Below are 21,140 nucleotides of genomic sequence, written 5' to 3' on the forward strand. Positions count from 1 at the left end.
GGATAAACTGTATAAAAAGCAAAAAACGAATCGTAATACAAAGATAAAAATGTCTCTAAAATTACAAAAAAAGATTTAACTTTCGGCAATGGGAATATGAAGTTATTGCTTTTATTCAGATGAAACATAAGGTTTCATTATTTGGAATACAGCATAAACGTAAGGGAAGTCACTATCCACTTATATTCTGGTTGTACACTAAACGTAAAGTATGCACATTCATAATATTTCTTTTCAGGAATGGATCCATCTGTACATTTCTTAAACTTCTGATTAAATATTGCAGTCGCTTGAAGTTTCTCTCCTGCATTCACATACAGTGCCGTGGGATTACTTTTATTAGGAACATTTTCATACATAGTTTCCGTGCCCTCTAAAGAAGAGTGCAACTTAATAGCAGATTTCTCATTGCAGTATATTTTACCATCATCTTCAATCTTAGCACTTATAAATGGATCCACGAACAGTATTGAGTTTTTTAGAACTTCTACTTCGAAACAGATCTTGTTATCTGATGATAAAAGAGAAGTTATGTCACTCGCGATATCTGATTTTGATGAACATGTATTTAAATCAAATATTGTAACAGGACCACATAAATATGGAAAATAAGATCTCTCACAGCCAATTTTATGACGACATTTTACGTTTCTGGTTGTCTTTATACTTTTGCAAATGAACGGTCCAATTTCGTCAAATGTGAACAATTCTGTTTCGGTAACATCAACGAGTTCTTTCGGTGACATACAAGAAAACGATATCCATTTTAATAGAGGATCCAGCACACTTCTTAAACTTTCTTTTCTTTCTTCTTCGTCTTCTTCTTCTGTTTTAGCGAGATAATTTACACCCCACTTACGCACTTCCTCGAAGAGACAATATTCTGATTTAATCGTCAATGTTACCCTGCGCACTATATCCTGCACAGTGTCTTTCTCACACTCTAAAAAATCCGATGACTTAAGAATGTTTTCCGTGTGTCTGTCAATAATGTCCAGACATTTATACATTACATTAGAGAGACTCATTAGCTTGGCAAATTCGTAAACTTTACACACACATCCTGCTTCTGCTGTCATATGTTCCAATAGAAATTCTTCGCTTTTCTTCTTAAGAAATGGAATTTGGTATTTTTCTCCCACAAGGTATACTTCTATCGCTGTGTCTATTGACGGTATTGAAGTTTCATCTGTGTACAGATAACTGAAAAGAATAAATTTTGGCGAATTAGAAATCAGAATGCAAATATCAAAAGTGTAGTAATCTACTAATGAGGTTAAATGATCTAATTACTACACGATGACAGAAAGGAGTATTCATATTTCTAACCACATATTTTATTGGAGTTCTGCGTTCACATTGCAGGGACAGTGCTAATTGGAAATATCCAGGTTCTAATCTCTTCGATTACCGAGGGCACCTACATTTCCTACTGATTACGAGTTGAAGTATCTTTCACCAAAATGGATAAATTCTGAGACGACTGTGTTTTTTTCTTTTCTAACGCGAAGGGCAAAATTGTTTATCTGAAGCCTTGACATAAGAATATGTCAAAAATTGGACGTCAAATCAACATAATTGTTCAATTAATTAATTTATTTTCTTTCCTTGTTTTTAACATGTTTGCAGTTATCAGTGGTATTTTAGTGACACTTGTGCCGTAATATTTAACAAGTATTAGGGCACAAGAAATAGTCAAATATTAAATCTTGAATATCATAGGTCTTAAAACAGCTTGAATACACAGTAGAGCGTGCAAATCGGATTATTTAAAATATTAACGACGACGATCTTAAAAATAGAACAACGTAAATGGAAAACAGTGAAAACCTTCCGTTATCATTAAAAAATTGTAAATGATGTTGGATTAGAATAAATTTATCACATATCTTAGACAGTGATATATCGTTTCTACGATTCAGGTTCATTCCTTTCTCGAAACTGATATTTGAGTTACGCAGGCAAGAAGAGAGTAAGCGTGTTTTAGATCAGCGATTCCCAAACTCTGGGCTGCGGCCCCCTTGGGGGCCGTGGCCCAGAGTTTGGGAATCGCTGCGGGCCGTAAAATAATGAAAACAAATCTAAAATGTTTTAAGACTAAGTAGATTTTTTTTATCTTAAAAGAAACGTATTTAATTTTTATTATTTTTTTTTTGTTATTTTTTATATTTCAATGGAAAAAAAAGTCACACATTGGTGCGGGTTCACAAATTTTACTTCCTGCATATTTCGCCTTAGTGAATATTAGTAAATATATGCTTATTCATATAAGTTTCATTTCAAAGCAGAAATCTAAGAATTGCAGTTTCAAATATTTCACATGATACTGATTTTTTGTGTAGCAGTATTAAAACACATCCATCACATTAAATTGTTATTAAACTTCTTTTAAGTTTTTAATTCTTTCTTTATTACTAATCGTTTTACGTTTCGTGTGCTTGTACTGCAAATGTACGACAACAATATATCTATCTATATAAAAATATGAGATAATGTACCATGTCAAATGTGTATGTAAGATGCTAAAAATATAATATTTGCATTTGATTTTTGCAATATTCGCTGTGTATGTTTTGCATAGAATATAAATATAAAAAATATTATATATATATATATATATATATATATATATATATATATATATATATATATATATATATATATATATATATATATATATATATATATATATATATCAAAACGAGAATAACTAGTGAAACACCGAGTTTTACTGATCGCGATGGGCAAAGAAACATATCGAGAGACCTTTGTTTCTGTTTCCACCAGTAACTCAAAAATTTAATATACGTATATCTTCTTTTATTTTGAAAAGGATTCGGGGCAGACAGATCAATATTATTATTTGGAAACAACAACATTAAAACAACTTACGTTAGCATAATCTGGAATGCCTCCGGAGTTATGTCAGGAATCTGTATCTCTCCCTCTTCCTTTAAAGGCCCGTAAAACATGGCAGCAAACACTGGACTGGCAATGGCAAGCAACAACTTATGGACATCTGCTATTACTCTGCGTTCACCTTCACCAACTATGAAGGTCACGTCAGAGTACAGGGGATCTTTCAGCAAGGAAAAAAGTCTTTCTTTCACTGTTTCCATGGTTAGCTGAAGGGGAAAACATAACGAATTATTAAAAACCGGCTAGTGTAATTTATAATTTATGTTATCTTATTCATGTATCTAATTAACGTTCATTCAGCACGACGACCACTGTAGCTAAAGGTTTAAAATAAAACTCTTTGTTATGATACGGCCAAGGTTTTACATATAACTGCAGAACGTTTACTTTCATCTGTATCTAAAATAGAAGACCTCCCCTTCGACCAAAAATTTCTATACTTAGTCTTATATTTGACTCTTTCTTCAAGAAACATTAGGAATTAAGGAATCGTTTTCATAATGCGAATGTTCATTAAAATGTACATTCGCATTTTGAAAATGATTGTTTATCGAAATATAATGCTATGTAATAACGAGAACAATTTTCTGGGATAGCGAAGAATTTCGAAATCATGCTGGTCTACATTTTAAAATAATTAAATAAAATTCTCCAATTCTAGGTGTTATCATTCAATGTTCCACCGACAGCGTGTTTTGTTTCATATAATATAACGTAATACAGTTCCAGTATGTTACTTTCACTTAACTTTACAAATAAAACCAAAAATTGCTCTGTTACTAGGCTGGAAATAGTAACAGAGCAATTAACTTAACCTTTACCTGACATCTGTCCTTTAATAAATAAAAATATTATGTATTTTTTGTCCTGAAATTCTTCTTCAAACTATAAGAACAAATCAGTTTTATTTTACAATTTTTCCATTTTTAATTTTATTCCTCCACGTTCCCGATTTGTAGCAACTGAAAAATTCCTGTTTCGACCGTGTAGAAGAATCTTACTGTTCTGCTCACCTTAGGACCAGAAACAGCGACTATCCTGACTTAGTATTTCTCTTATTCTTCTTTTAGAACTAATATTTTGTCGGGGATTTTTTTATAATAAAATCTATCTGAACTGTACACTATGAGAATATTAGGAGTTACAAACAAAACAAATAGTTTTGATGCTTTTCTTCCCACTCATGATGCGAACACTATGTTTCTTCTAGCGTTCCTCAAGATAATCGTCTCTGTCGATAAGAATTAGGTTTTTCCCTCCCATATACTCATCATTTAAATTCCCTAAATCATGAAATTGACCATGTGTTTTGTTTCGACCTCACGAAAGAATGTTCTGCCGTACTCTCCTCCCAAGTGGGCTTTAGATTAATGATAATCTTGGGCTAACTGTCAGTGATGGTTAAGCATAAAGTGACATATTTTCACCGTGATACTTATTTTTTCAATATTGCAAAAATTACCTTTCGAAAGTGTGATACACAACTTCGACCAAATGTAAATATGAAATTATCGCGACATAGAAAACCAATACGCAACAGTCTCTGAAATTTTCTTAATTTTAGAATCGATAGTAGTATGGTAGCCACTTCTGACAAGATCAAGATCAAGATAAGGAATCGTGACGTGATTGGTTGTTGATTTGATGACGTCATTGTGGTCGTGACGTCATGAGATTGAATGTTAGGAATGTCCCTGTGGGCATATGTGTCAATGGCTTCAGTTCTTTTATTTTGGTTCTCGTATGGAATTATGGGTGATGGTAGAGATAAGGATTCGTGTTGTGATTGGTGGGACACTTCTGATAAGCAATATCAAGATACGATAAGGAATCGTGACGTTGATATGTGTTGTTATGAGCTGTAGATAAGTGACGTCATTTGTTAGTTGTAAATAAGTGACATTATTGTTTTGAATGGAAAGAATGATATTAGTGGTTAAGGAATCGTGTCGTGATTGGTGGGACACTTCTGACAAGATCAAATAAGATAAGGAACCGTGATGTGAATGTTTGTTGTTATAGAGTTTAGAATGTTTGGAATTTCGCTGGGGTCCTTGTCTGTTGGGGACATCACGTGGTTTGTTTGGTTCGTTTATTGCATTGTGGGTGCTTTTTAGAGATAAGAATCGTGATGTTATGTGTTTGGAAATTTCTGGGGAACATATATCTCTCTGTGATATGACATGGTGTTTTGTTTTGGCTATGGAATTGTGGGTGATGATTTTGAGAGAAGATATCTTGGAATTTTCCCAGGGTGACACACATCCGTCATTGTCATCATGTTTTATTTGGTTGTGTGTATTAATTTCCAATACATTATGGGGTATTTCTTTCCTGTTAAAGGGTGGGAATTCTTAGAGTAGAGTCGTGATGGCGGCAGTGATTACGCTTTTCTGTATAATTTAATTATATGCTGGTGTTCCACAAACACATACATATTAGACATGAAAAAACTCGCTAATGTATCCATGTTGATACTCTAATATATACCCTATGATTATTCTTATGAAAAAAAAAACTATTCAGTATTAGAATTACGCTAACCAAAACATACGAGTAGTGATTATTGAAATTACAATTATCAATTGTTATGTTTATGTTAAAAATTAACTTACATTTCTTTCTAGAATGGGAACATATTGATAACTGAAACATACACTTTTTTTTTTTTGCTCCGAAGTTTTCATTATCATTTGAAGGTGACAATACTAAAAGATTATTGCCAAATGACAATACCTTTTTCGAATTAACGTTATCTTGTTTACAAATGTTTGGGTAATTGGTTTTTTTTTAGTTTACATGAAGAGAAAAACCCAAACGGTATTTTAAAAATAAACTGAGACTTAAAAGGTTAGTTATAATAATTTTTTTTGTATGTAGTCTAGAAATTCTAATGATAATTTAAATTTACTTACAGTTTTCCAGAATGATTCTTCTTAATTCAAATAGATATTCCATTCCAAAATAGTTGAATTTTTATCCACACCACAATTCACAAAAATTGACTTTTGTTCCTTAGATTTCTGTCCGCTATGTGTTTTTAGCATTCACATGATTCGTTCATTGTGACACACACATATCCTAAGTCGTGTGTTTTTCATGAGTAATAATCCAGAACTGAGCGGTAATTTCAAATCGCGGTATTCACCTTTTCATGACTCATATTCTTCCTTTAATGTTTTGCGCAGTATTATCAGTTCGGGGAAGTACGACTGCTCTTCTACAGTTGACTATTTAATTTAGATTACTATCTGATTGGTTCTCTGTTTAATTCCTTCCCACTGGTGCTCATGCTATGATTTCCCAAGCATGGTGGGAAAGTCTATGCGCCGTTTAGTTTAGGGTAATGTTATTTCCGGTTTCGAATTCCGAATGCTGTTAGAGTTATGGAATTCGACAAGTGAAATTATTATTATTATTTTTTTGCAAATTGATTGGTTATTTTCTGTATTTTACTTTTAAAATTGATATTCTAACAAAATAACTGAGCAAAATTAATAAATATATAAAATGTACGTGAATTTATTTTCCAACACTTATTTTCCGCATTCACAGATATAAGAAATAGCTTTATATCTGTGATCTGTGAATGCGGGTAATATATTCTGGTGACTGTATTCAAATTGCACATCATTCAGTTAAAATGTCCACAGTGTCATATATATTCGACCCAATGTTAATAGAAGAGTTGTTCACCTTCCGATATAGTTTGCCGTCTGGGATATTATGCAATAAATATAACTTTATACGGTATGTTAACTAAATATCTATGATGGCTTTTTAACATAAGGAGCGGTTGTACGTCAATCAGAATTGATGTCCTTTCGAGGATGAACTTGGTTTAGAATCTCCTGTGATGTGAAAACTTATATGAGAGCAGTATCTGAAGGTGAAGTATCACAGCTCAATCAGTGTTTACCTCATTTTTATCTAGATATTGGTCCCACAAAATGGCCTGGAATTACATAATTATCTCATGGTTTATTCAGAATCCTAAATAACTGCTTCGTATTGGTATACGGTTATTATTATTTCAACTATTTCCAGAAATTGAGGGTCTCATCAAGAAAGGGAATTTTCTTTCACACCATCACTCATAGATTTTATCGAATTCATCCATGATACTTACACTCCCCCCCCTTCTAAAAGTAATCCCTGTCAACACACACTAATCTGTGAGAGAAAAATCCAGTTATTACCCCTTTCATGAATCCATTCATTCCCAACGAAATGAATACATTCATGAAACGGCTATGTACAGAAGCAAAATAACTTTCCTCTACTTAAATGTAAATGTACGTTTCAGCATTACAATTATCATCTGAGTTGTAATGCAATGTTGCAATTATCATCTGAGTTGTAATGCAATGTTAAAACTGACAGTGCATTGCAACTGACATCTGTGTTGCATTTGCAATCTTTCGTATACGGCCTCATGATTCGCCATGCGCCAAGATTTCAAACTTATCAGTTTCTTCTCGCATAATGCAGCTATATAATACACCACTAGTTATATCATTAGTTAACGTTATTACAATAGTCAATGCATATAACACAGATTTAAACACTGAACTACTTATGCAAAAAATGCAAACGATTAGATACAAATATCCTTTTAGGAGATCTAGAATGCCGAAAGCCCAACTTCGGGCTCCCCACAACTATTTCGGAAAGAGCATAAATAGTGCACAAGATTGACGATCTAAAACCTTGAGATCATAATCAACAAGCAAAATCATGTCGGTAAAAAAAACAACGGGTAGAGAATCAGCATTAAACATCACAGAAGTAGATTATGAAACTGTAAATCTTATCCAATGGAAAATCCTAAATAATACCATCAGTGATCATAGACCTATTATCATAACCATTAAAACTCACTACTGGCCATGATGTCTATAGACATCATGGCCGGTAGTGGAGTTTTAAGGATAATCGTTATGATATGGTGCAAGTAAAGTTTTCTCTATTAGTTGCAAAGAAACTGAGAGATTTTCACCAAAATGTATGACATTTATAGTCATTTGCTATTTTTGGAAACTGAATTATAATGTTTTCGTATCATGGGAAAAATTATAGCTAACCATCTAAATTCATCAATAATTAAAATTAGACTTTCAATACTTTATTCAATTTGAAAAGATTCATTTTAGGATATTTGCAAATAGTATACGAAGACTGCTTGTGTATATCTGGTGACAATAGAATACATGGAAAATTTAGGAAGGCACGGTGTCATATGCAGGCTAACACCTTGTCCGATCTTAAGACCAGCTATGACCAGCTATTTTGATGTAATACAAACCAAGAAACAGTGATTAACGAACATTTTCTTTATTAGAAAATGTTCGTTATTTCCAACTTATTGGAAAATATTCAGAGTGTAAACTAAATCTTGTGAAATATTTCTCGGTATTTACATGTTCTAATTATTCTCTGTGAATATACTTGTAAATAATATTTCAGCAAAATAAAAGATGCATTTTTAAACTTAAATGAACAAAGTTTCATGTTGTTGATGTGTTTTCCACAGTGAAAAGTTTACTTATTCTTATTCTGTTTATAATTTAATATATAAATCCATAACTTTATACCTTAATGCAATTCTGATTAATTATTGTAAAAATTCATACTTTTCTCCCTTAATACAAGTCTGTCACTAGGAGCGAAATACGAGTAAGGGGGAAAAAAATCAAAATTATTATTCAAACCTCTTCATAAAAAAACGATATTGGTTGTCCATGTGTGAACATTTCCTCCATATACTCGCAAACCAGAAGTGATAATCTCAATCAGAATGATGATGGCGTCATTATAATCACAGATGGTCCATGCATAAACATGAAAAGGGAGGATATGAGTCATGATTAGCCACCGTTGATTTTAACACTCACATAAATATAACACTATAGTCTAATTTTTAAATGTTTGGAACTTTGTAACAGATAAATTAACAAAGTATACTATAGAGCTAATATTCTGTTGAAAAAATAAGAATATTATTAAATAGCTATTTATTTGTGCTGGCAAAAGAAGTAACATAATAAGAATGAAGGAAAAAGAAAGTGATACATAGGGGGAAAAACATGAAATTTCAGATATGACTAGTATTATAGATGCTCAATTTCTTTATGATAAAGACTCAACTTTATTTCCTAAAGAAATTTTTATTTCTGATGGAATTATTGTAAAACATGTCATGACAACATCACCGTTTAAGAGGAACGAATAACCCGAAAAAGCAGAATTCTTGGTTTTTTAAATATAATCATTAACTGAAATGGGAAATTGGATCTCTTTCTCTGGACAAACTAATAAATTGGATAATACAATCAACATCCAAATATATCGAATAGTACTCATCAAAGGTAAAGAAAAATCAGCAACATTATCAAAATTAATAGACAGACCTGTATTTCATATAAACGATATTGGTTGTCCAAAATCTGCTGATATACAGGGTGTCCCCAAAATTCACGAAAGATTTAAATTTAGCGCCATTTGTGCGGTAAAGTGTTGCCAACGAGAAAAAAAAGCCAGCGTGACAGCTGAAAGTTCAGAGTTATTATTAAATATGACCACACACAGCGAAGAGTGTTCGTTGAATGGATTATGGAACAACAACAAGTGGATGCTTATTTTTCGAACAAAATCATCTTCAGCGATGAGGCTCATTTTCATCTTGATGGCTTGATGTGACAAAATTGTCACATTTTGGGTTGTTCAGAAAATCCAGGAGTGATTGTTGAGAAACAAATGCATCCACAACGTGTCACTGTTTGGTGCAGATTTTGGGCTAGAGGCATCATCGGCACATTCTTCTTCGAAAATGCGGATGGTAAGGCAATAACAGTTAATGGTGCTCGCTATCGCGACATGATAATCCAGTTTTTTGTGCCTAAATTGCAAGATATGGAAGTGGACGACATGTAGTTTCCAAGCGGTGACACATGCCATACAGCCCGAGAAACAATTCAATTACTGCATTCAATTACATAAATAAATGCATCCACAACGTGTCACTGTTTGGTGCGGATTTTGGGCTGGAGGCATCATTGGTCCATTCTTCTTCGAAAATGCGGCTGGAAAGGCAATAACAGTTAATGGTGCTCGCTATCGCGACATGATAATCTAGTTTTTTGTGCCTAAATTGCAAGATATGGATGTGGACAACATCTGGTTTCCATGCGGTGCCACATGCTATAGAGCCCGAGAAACAATTCAATCACTGCATTAGTCATTTCCTGGTCGTGTAATTTCCCGTTTTGGTGATCAAAATTGGCCGCCTAGATCATGTGACTTAATGCCGTTGGCATTTTTTCTTTGAAGAAAAAAACTTTGAAGTCTAAGGTTTATGCCAACAAGCCCACGACCACCCCACGCCTTGAAGGAGGAAACTGAGCGCTGTATCAACGAAATTCAGCCATATTTATGCAAAATGGTCATGGAAAATTTCAACAAAAGAGTGCGTATGTGTCAGCAAAGCCGTGGAGGCCATTTACCCAATATGCTATTCCATGCTTAACCCTATACTTTATACTTTATGAATCAATAAGAAATTACAATTTTTAAATAAAAACCTATATTTTCTATCAAAATTACTTATTGCGTGAATTTTGGGACACCTTGTAGATCTGTGTATTTACTCATGTTATTGGAAATATCAACAGATTTTGTGCTTATATCAATACTCAAAAATATATGTATTGCGTTAAAAAAATTACAAATGTTTGTAATGATTACAAAAATTACTCTGTCACGAGATGGGCAGTATCCACGAAAATCTTCTATACCACACGGAGGATTGTTAGTTATCTCGAGGAAAAGTGCTTAAGAGAGTTGTTGAACTAAATGATGAGCTACACATTTTCCTACTGGATAAAGATAAGAAATTTGCAGATCTTTTCAATGACGATAACTGCATTTCGAAAAAATATGATGCTGTGGAGAGAGAGATTTGAAAAGGGATGTTTAGAAATGTTTCCATCTTTATCTGATTTAGTTACAGAAAATACTGTAAAACAAACAAAAAGTCTAATATCTACACATTTAAAAAGTTTAGAGACATATTTTCGTAACTTATTCACAGATCTCCCTGGCGAAGAATTTCAATGGATTTTATACCCATTTGCAAAAAATGTAAAACTTGACCACCTTTCGATTATTTTTCAAGAGCAATTAATTGACATTAGATACAACACAACTTTGAAAAACGAATTTCAACAGAAATCTCTTCACAATTGGTGGATGGGACTGAAATCCGAGTATAGCAATTTAATAAACACAGCAAATGATGCACTCCTACCGTTTGGTTCAACTTATTTATGTGAAGTATCATTTTCTGCAATGACAAGTATTAAAACAAAATATCGAAATAAATTAAACTTGGAACCAGACCTTCATATCGCAGTATCAGAAGCCATCAAACCAGAATTTCAAGAAATTATGAAAGAAATTTAAGGCCATTGTTCGCATTAAATATTGTAATAAATGTTTGTAAGCTGTTAATAATAAAAATAATGTGTAAAAATATCTAGCTTTTTTAATTATTATATGATGATACAAGGCATATTTCCTCTTTATAATACTTATTACAATAGATTTTTGCTCAATCAATTGGGGTACGCGCTATTTATTTTTTCTGTCTTGGGGTACGCGATCAAAAACGTTTGCAGAACACTGTACTAGAAGACAAAAATCGGTTCTTATTGACAATAAACGTATCTTTTTTTCAAAATTCCAGAAAGCATTAAACCTTATATATGACAATCCCCTACCTTTCGAATGTCACAGCGCAACTAAGCGCGAAACGGATAATCCATATTTTTTGAATTAATCCAAATTTTAACAGGGACTCTTTCCTTTCTAACTGTCCATTTTTTAACATGGAAGTCTATGGGCGACCGCTGTACATGTCGTGATGCGTTAGCAGGCGCCTCGTCCTCGTTCGCGAACGGAAGTGACGTCACCGGGATGAAGCGAAGATTACATCAGGCAGACGTCACACTGACGCACCGATGGGTAGGGGAGGAAAGCTTCTCGCTAGTGGAATAATTGCGCCCGCCGATTTTGAAACGAACATTCCTTTACCAGAGGAACTGAAGTTACTTAGGATATAAAGAAAACAGCTATAACACAAATAACAAGCACTTTTGCTGGACGTCACCACAGATGAAACCTGTTAGAGAAGCTGACGTATCTTTCGTAATATTACGGGTTCTGGAAGGGCATATGCGGCGGAACTAAATATATCCCATGCACGATGCAATGTTGTCGGTTGAATAGTAGTCGATAACACTTAACAAGCACAAGCAGCACTGAGGGGAATATAAATAAAGCATACAAGAAATGAAGTAAAAATGAGTTGGGTATTCGTTTCGTGTTTGTTATCACCACACAAACGCTATCATGACTCCATATTTTTGGCTACTGTTAGGGTTCCGTCACTGGCGGGAAAATGCAGCCGAACATGGTATCCGTCATACGCGGACAACGTCGGTGCGATTGCTGGATGTCTCGGTTTGTATGGTATCGTCGGTTTCCATACAATGCACAATTCCTAATACATACATACAGATCCAAACATAACCAATACAAGCAGCACATACCAAGTAAGAGAGGACAAAGTTAGATTTTTTTACAAAACGAATGCGCACATATCACGAACAGAAACTAACTCCCTGCAGCAGGAAACCACCACGTGGATGAAGATGGCCAGTAAATACAATACCTGTGGTATGATGGCGCTTTTGTTCATCGTTATCGCGGGCGATTTATATAGCAGCATTTACAGAGCGATGAACATGATATATGGTTAATATCACATTTTAATCTACGAAGTGCTTATTTAATAGTTACATTTGAAATTGGGTATTCGAATATATATATATATATATATATATATATATATATTTATATATATATTATAAAGTATATATATATATATATATATATATATATATATATATATATATATATATATATATTATAAAGTATATATATATATATATATATATATATATATATATATATATATATATATATATATATATATATATATATACTTTATAATATAACATGATAATTAAAATAAAGTGATATTACATCCCATTTTGTTCCGCTACAAAATTTAGATGTTAAACTTAAATATTAAAATTTAAAAAAATAATCACTAATAACTAAAAATAATAACTATCCAGGTTTGCTGGACGTGTATATACGTCCTATGCTTTTTTTTTATTGTTCTCTGTGAGGAGTAAGGTTTTTCTCTGTGCCCCCCATAGAGAGTGAGGCCCCAGCTTGCGCATCATGCGCCTAATGGTAAATGCGGCCCTGAATATATATATATATATATATATATATATATATATTGTTGAAATTAGGATTTACTCGGGATGTATACATTTATAAAAATAAATTTAACTGACTAGAACCCGAGAAAGTATAACAAAAACCTTTAATACATCACAACTAGTTTCATCGGTGATCCGACTTCTTCAGGTGAGAAATAAAAACATAAGACATAAAATAACACGGTAAAAAATGAACTTTACAGCTTAATAAAAAGCAGAATAATAACAGTCATATTTGAATAGGTGACCGCGTGCTACCGTTGGCATGAGTAGAATGTGTGCGACAGCTAATTTTTGAGCGCCAGTACTGGATTACTGCGCTATGGGAATCGGGTAAATTGTAGCTAAGATTATTGTTTAAATGTGAAGGGTCCAGAACTATTTCTTTTGATTCGATGATTCTTCTTTCGAATTCATCCTTGCAAATATATAAATTAGTAGTGCGTTCCCAATCAACTTGATGTGGCTGTTCTTCAAGGTTAGAGTTTGCCGAGAAAAGGACATGACTGGAAAGGGCGCTCGCTCGTGCTCTACTGTAGGAGATGTCACGTCTATGTTCCTCAAGACGAAGTGAAACAGATTTGTCTGTCTGGCCAAAATAAGGTCGACCACAGTTGCACAAAACTTTATAAACACCAGGAAAATGCAGATGGTTGTGTTTTGGTTTTGGTCGACTCAGAAAAGAACGAAGTTTTGGCAGCGTAGTATAGTCGGTCTTTATGTTGAATTTTTTCAGAATCTTAGCTAGTTTTGGGGTAAGAGTGCTGATAAAAGGCAACTGTATATGAGTGATAGGGTTGGAGTCATCTTCTTGTCGAGGATGTTGGCGTGGTCTCAAGCGTTTAGTGATGTTACGAGACGAATATCCATTATTTAAGAAGGTGTTTTTCAGGAAGTTAAGCTCTGTTTGAAGGTCTTCTTCTGTGGAAATGAGACATCTTGCTCGATGGGCGAGGGTGGAGATGATGCCCAGTTTCTGAGGTGGGAAGTGATGAGAAGAACCATGTAAATATCTATCAGTGTGGGTGGTTTTTCGAAAAATTGAAAATTTAAGACAGTCAGGAAATCTACTGATCTTTAGATCCAAGAAGGGGAGAACGCCGTTAACCTCTAGTTCAGATGTGAATTTAATGTTTTGATGTTGGTTATTTAAATGGTTTAGGAAGTTTTGCAGTTCCTCTAAACTATGTCCCCAAATAAGGAAGACGTCATCGATGTAACGTAACCACAGTTTAGGTTTCAAAGTAGCTGAGGAAATAGCTTTCTCTTCAAAATCTTCTAGAAAAAAATTAGCTAAGACTGGAGATAGAGGGCTGCCCATAGCTAAACCGCTAGTTTGTTTGTATATTTTCTCTTCGTAGCAGAAATAGCCGGAATTGATGCAGTGAGTTAGAAGAGCGAACACTTTTTTAGAAACCTTGTCCTTAAGAAGACTCAGAACTTCATCTGTAGGAACATTCGTAAACAAAGATACGATGTCAAAACTCACCATTCTGTCCGAGTCTAAAAGATTCAAATTTTTTATTTTTGAGATGAAATCTTCAGAGTTTTTGATGAAGGAAGAAGAATTGCCAACTAAATGTTTTAAAGAAGCTGCAAGATATTTAGACAGATTGTATGTAGGTGAGTCAATCCCTTCCACAATAGGTCTTAAAGGGGTGTCAACCTTATGGATCTTAGGCAAGCCGTACAACCGAGGAATGAGGGGATGGAGAGAGCGGAGAGATAGTCTTGTATGTCTAGGAAGTTCAGAAGTTGATTTCAGAAGATTGTTTGTACGGTTATGAAGTTCTCTTGTGGGATCACTTTCTAGCATAGAATACGTATTAGAACTTAACAAGTTGTTCATCTTACAACGGTAGTCAGCTTTGTCTAAGATTACAGTTGCATTCCCTTTATCAGCAGGTAGGATAATAATGTCATTGTTGTTACGAAGTTGGTGTATTGCTTTCCTTTCTGTCGGCGATAGATTATCTGTAGGACGACGACTGTTGTTAATGGTAAAGATGGCTTCGATCCTAAGTAGATTCGCAGTTTGTTTTGGTAATTGTCCAGCTGCCTTCTCAACTTTCGTAAGAAAGAGTTCTTTAGGAATGAAGGTCGGAGAAGGAACGAAGTTAAGGCCCTTTGAGAGCACACTAAGTTCTGCAGGAGAAAGTGTGTGAGAGGATTTGTTAATCACAACATTTTTTAAATTTTGTGAGTTGATATTGGATTGGCGAGTTTGTTCCTGTTTGAGTTGGTTGAATTTTCTGATAAGAATTAATTTGTTGGAGAGTTGCGATCTAGAAGCACGGAGAGAGCTCGTGTTTTTAATATCAAACCAGAACCTGTTGTCTAAAGATGAGTTTAAGTTATTTTCTAAAGAATCTCTTTTGCGGAACAAAGAAGCTAATGTGGACTTGGTATCTGCGATTCTTTCATATAATAAATCAAGTTTAGCCTTGTGATAGATATTATGAGCACGTTTAGTGCGAATCAATTCTTTGAAATCTAAAAACTTTGGGATGACAGAGTGAAATTTGCATCTTTTCAGAAAAACTAACCTATTAATAAAATTTATTAGTCACTTTTTACAACCAAACTGGCTATGTTAAAATCCCTTTGACCTAATTAAAACGTAGAATGCTGTTGAAACTTCATCAGTATTTTATCTGTTCAACTGCAATCTCCCCCCACCCCTTGCCGTTAACGGATTATTGTCTTTATGTGCACTGGGTTACCTGGAATTTCTTTACTGCCCTACGATATTTGACATTTTTTGCTGCACAATTTGTTGTCTCTTCCCAAAAAAAAAACGAATTTCACATGTGCAAAAATAAATAATCAAAATGTTTGTTTGCATTGGAAAGATTATGTCAAATATAATTTTTAAATAACATTTATTGCAATTAATATTACATTTTGCTTTCTTTCCTTACAAAATAAGGTTATATGGGTCTCACATTTAGGAACGATTTTTTTTTATGAACAATAAATGGTGTTAAACTGCATTACTCGAGGTTTCCGATTGCGAGCCTTTTTAATATCAAAAATTTATCCAATGGTATTTTATTCACATGCTCTTCGCTTTTATCTTTGGCTTAAAACTGCAAGATTTTTTTTCGACTTCTTTCGACTACTTCAAATATCTTATTAGCAGGGATGCAATGTGCCTTTATTTATTTTTCGGAAACGAAAATCACAAGTGCGGCAAGCTTTTTTCACCCTGGCCGCGTATGGTGACATATACCGTAAAAAGCAAACATGCCGCGTGTGCTCGGCCGCATATGCACGCAAGCGAGCGATCGTAACCACTGCCGCTATGCTAGCTGTCGACAGCGACGGAGAGAAAGAGATACGAGCGTCACCATGACGTCAATCTGATGTAATTTCCGGTTCATCTCCCTTCCGGTGACGTCATTTCCGGTAGCGAACGAAGACGAGGTACCCGCTCACGCATTAATGCGTCCGCTGCGGTCTCCCATAGGCTACCATGTTAAAGAACCAGCCGTTTGAAAGGAAAGAGTCCGATATTCGAAATGGATTAATTTCAAAACCGGAAAAGAGCCCTAATTTTAGCAAGTTGCGCTATTCTCACTGAAAGGTTACAAATTGCATGACATGCTAATATCGGAATTTAGCTTCGATACGATCTTTCTCACGTTTCTTCGGGACGAAAATGTAGCTTGAACACTGGCGTGTTTTTCTTTTATCCAAACTACTGTACTACTGTTCCAGGATGGAACAAAACTTGAATGCTGATGTATTCTTTCTCTGGTGAGAAATCAAGCTCCTACTGTTCCAGGATGGAACAAACTCCGAACACTATTTTTTTTTGTTTTGTATTAAAACAGATTTTCGCCCAAACAATCAAAATAGAACTTTAAAACATGGGAGCATGCATTTACATAACGAATTGCTCTCACCTTGTAGATCCCAGAGCGCGCACACTCCTCACCCTTCTTACTCAAAACCAAAACTAAATCTAAAATGTTTTTCTTCTTTCTCCTTCTCACTGACGCTCCCTCCGCGAAAACAATTGACGTCAGTGGCGTCTCCTCGCCGCCAGTACATAGTTTGAAGAGAACTCGCAAGCCTTCGTTACAAAAGTCCTAACATTCCATAAAAACACTCATGCTTTATTTTAAGAACTTTGGTTTCACAATCACTCTTGTTTGATATGGAGCTCTTAACACCATTTTCAAACTTTTACCAATGCTAGGAATACCTACAAGCCGATATTAGGAACAGCAGTTCCGCAGTAACAGCTGAACCACTCTAGTGGAAAGTAATTATTGTACATTTTTTTTTTTACTCCTTTGGAATTTTTTCTGTTCTGAGTCTCACTTCTGAAAGTGAAGTTTAACAGTACAGACAATTCAGATGAACTGAATGGTTGCATTCGTGCTGGTATGCTATCAGCCCCTAATACCGAATTCATAATCAGTTTTGTGTAATATTTCTAGTACCATCTCTACAACTGAAATGATTAATCCAACGTAGCGTCAACAGCAGGCTTAATGCTGCAAACTCTCATCTAATTCTTAAGAATCTCTAGTTTCATTAGTCTGCACAACGTTTTTTTTTTTTTTTCGTTTCTTGTTTATTCATTGAACTCTACTGACCATTCTGATATTGAATCCTTATTGTATTTTTTAATACTTCCCATGTACTGGTGTTATCCTTTTCATCTAGCAACCGATATCATGGCTCACTGCTTTGTAGTTCTGCATGCAACGTTTGCCTTCCAAAGCCATTTTAGTATTATCATAAACTGAAGGCAGAGCAGTTAATCTTTAAAGGAAACCCCTTGCGACCGTGTAATTAGACGTAATATGGTTTGACCTTGGGTTCATTCCGTCATATTGTACTTAAGGAAGCTGTGCCGCTACAGCTCAATGCAAGATAACTTTTAAATGTTTGTTACGCATCTCTCTGAAATAATATTTTTGAAGAGTGTATACATTTCTAGAACTTGAAAGAGATAACAAATTATCATTTCTGGACACTTTAATTAAGAAGCTTCCGAATGGTGGTATGAACCTCTCAGTTTACGGCAAACCTACCAATACAGGACGTTATTTATATTTCACTTCCTGCCACCACATTTCTCAGAAACTTAGTATTGTACACATGTTGAAGAATCGTGCCTCTCTCCTTACAACAGATCAACAAGACCTCCAGGAAGAACTATCCCTGATATCCACCAACCTTACCATGAATGGATTTCCTCGAAGACGCGTCCATAAGATACTTTTCTCTGAACTCCGACAAAGACAACAAGATGATGTACGTTATATTTCTACCATCGTCATTTCATACTTAGGGACAGTTTCCAATAAGATTACTAGACTCCTTAGGCCACACAAAATAAGAGTGGCCTTTAACCACAGAAACGATTAGACAGTTCTTAAGATCTCCAAAAGATAGCCATCCTTTCTCCAAATATGCTGGAGTTTATAACATACCCTGCTCGTGCTGCTTGAATTACATCGGCCAAATTTCAAGGAACCTTGAAATTAGGCAAAAAGAACACATAGGTGACGTCAATAATAACAGAGAAGAAAAATCTGAGTTGGCTTTTCATTTCTCAAGAACGAACCATACCATAGAGTGGGAAAGAAGCACAATTCCTTACATGGAGGAGGACTTCCGCTCCCGAATTTTTAAAGAGGCCACAACAGTTGCCCGCTGTATACAAAACCTTAACAGGAACCAAGGACTAATCTTGCCCGTGATCTGGAAGACCCTTATCAGATCCTTCAACTCGCCAGAACTGAATTATAGTGCCAACTATAGAACGTTCCTAAATAACAACAAGTGATATCATCCACGCTCTATGAATGTATTGTACCCGCTCTGTTCTTTGTTTAATATAATTGGAATCGGTTGATTATAGTTTGTAACAGTTTTTTACTTTTTAGTGCCTTACATCAGTTATATACCCTGAAGATGCCAACAGTCTTAGTTGGTGAAACTAGTTGGAATAACTTAGTTGTTTATTATATACACTTGATCAATATAATTCCAATAAAAGTCTTTCCAGAGCTTTTTGGTCAAGAAAATTAAACGTTTTTTAAGTGTACATTTGTATTGTACCAGTATATAAGCGATTCGGTTATTTAACCTTTGATCAATCATTTCTAAATCCTCTCCACTACTTCCCCATTCCTACTAAACCCACCAATTAATTTTAAATAATTTATGAATAATGTTAACAAAATTTTAATTATATAACCGTAAATCATTATATATATCTATAAGGATTAAAATAACTGCGCCGAACTTCATTTTAAAATGAGGATAATCACAATCGGACTGCGAAGTTCAAAGCTAGTGGTGTCGTAGACTAGTAAAAAGTTTGCCTGCGATTGATTCCCGAATGAATTTTAAGGGTGATGATTGAGGTGTCACTTTGAAGATTTTCTCGTTTTACTCCCTTCATTTCACTTGAAAAAAATTGAGTTTTTAGCAACGTACGGCATTAATCTATAGCATGAATTTTTTGATTAGGCTAGTAATCATGTTATCCTAATCAATGCTAGCTGGACATTACATTTTGAAGAACGGCCGGTTGAAACAAGAAGAGGAGGACCTTCATATTATCTTAATTTCTTCCTAAGAAGGAGTAGGTAGGAAAACACGAATTAGAAATAGAAATATAATAATTTTTCCATATATATCGGTGGGATTTTGCTGTGATTTGTTTATTGAACTCGGCAATTAGTTTATGAAGAAATAATAAAAGGAAAACAAATCATTCAAAACACTTATAAACGGATGCACTGTTCCTCTATCACTGGAATATGACAATGTAGTTAGCTTATGTGTATAGAAACAAAGAAGGGGGTATTCGTATCATAGTCCGGTAGTACATCAGTGCGAAAATGAATTTATTTTAAGATGGTGTATCCCATATTCTATAAATTCTAAAAAGAATTTTTTTTTACACTTCAAATGCCCGGAATGTCATTCACGACCGTCCTTATGTATACACAAGAAACTGTCCATAATCTCATCATCATTAGCATCTTCATATTCCTGACATGTACCCACAGGGGTGTACAGAATATAACAGTACTATGAAAAATTTGAAAACAATTATATATTTTATAATAAAATATAGTATAAATTAAATTTTATATTTTGGTTTAAGCCAATAAGAACACAGTTTGGTCGACTAAATCGCAAACTGCCAACCCAACAGGGTGCACCACGAGAAGGTGACGATTGGACATTTGGTGAGAATCTGTGGTCGGTTCTCCTCATTCCGTTAAAGCCTATGTGGAGGTCTCCTCATAGTTACATATCTTTGACCCTTAAGCACCCCTCCATAATCTCCGAATTATGTATTAATCGTGATTTAATTCTGAATAGTCGGGCTACTGTGCAACAGAAATCTGTTACACTGAGTCCAACAGCAATGACAATGGATGCCTACTGAGGAAGGTAGAATTGGTTCAGCGGTGCAAGTATGGACCATACTTGTTGCACACGGAGTGGTACGTAGGAGAGGAAAGGAGATCCGAAGTATAATGCAATCTTAATAGTTTGACTGATATCATTGTTCGTAGAAATCGATCATAAATTGGTGAGAGAAAAGCGCAAATTTTTTTGGGGGAAGGCACAGATTTTACAATTCAAGTGGAAATTTTGAAAGAGTGAAAGTTAATATATCAGATTATGAAAGTCAGTTGATGTCAGTGGTTTGCCAGAGGATGATATTAAAAAAACTAATTTGCTTGCATAATGAAGAAATTATATTTTTAATTTACGTGAATAAAACTAAAGTTTCACGATGTTCCATCTACCAAAATCTTTAGTATATTATTATTATAACGGTGTCTAGATGGAGTCAAAAGACTCTTCGCGGCAGACATTGGCACA

General features: G+C 34.5%; 1 protein-coding gene across 1 annotated transcript; it reads right to left on the reverse strand.

Annotated features, from left to right (window-relative positions):
- Positions 1-90: 90 nt before the first annotated feature.
- LOC150106059 (BTB/POZ domain-containing protein 6-B-like) lies at positions 91-17,201 on the reverse strand. The gene is made up of 3 exons (XM_090393806.1): positions 17,180-17,201; positions 2,893-3,125; positions 91-1,203 (listed from the first exon to the last, which is right to left on the reverse strand). The coding sequence occupies exons 2-3, from the start codon at positions 3,117-3,119 to the stop codon at positions 138-140; spliced, it is 1,293 nt and encodes a 430-aa protein (XP_090249932.1). The 5' UTR covers positions 3,120-3,125; positions 17,180-17,201; the 3' UTR covers positions 91-137.
- Positions 17,202-21,140: the final 3,939 nt, after the last annotated feature.

This window comes from Typopeltis vanoorti, chromosome 6 (assembly GCF_054136105.1).
Source record: "Typopeltis vanoorti isolate ZY-2024b chromosome 6, IOZ_Tvanoo_1.0, whole genome shotgun sequence".
Classification (NCBI taxonomy): domain Eukaryota; kingdom Metazoa; phylum Arthropoda; class Arachnida; order Uropygi; family Thelyphonidae; genus Typopeltis; species Typopeltis vanoorti.

Bases quoted from the DNA above. Each gene is read 5' to 3' on its own strand.
- LOC150106059 (XM_090393806.1), bottom strand. From the start codon at position 3,119: ATGGAAACAGTGAAAGAAAGACTTTTTTCCTTGCTGAAAGATCCCCTG. The intron at 1,204-2,892 runs GTAAGTTGTTTT...TATTCTTTTCAG, and splicing joins GCATTCCAGATTATGCTAAC to TTATCTGTACACAGATGAAA.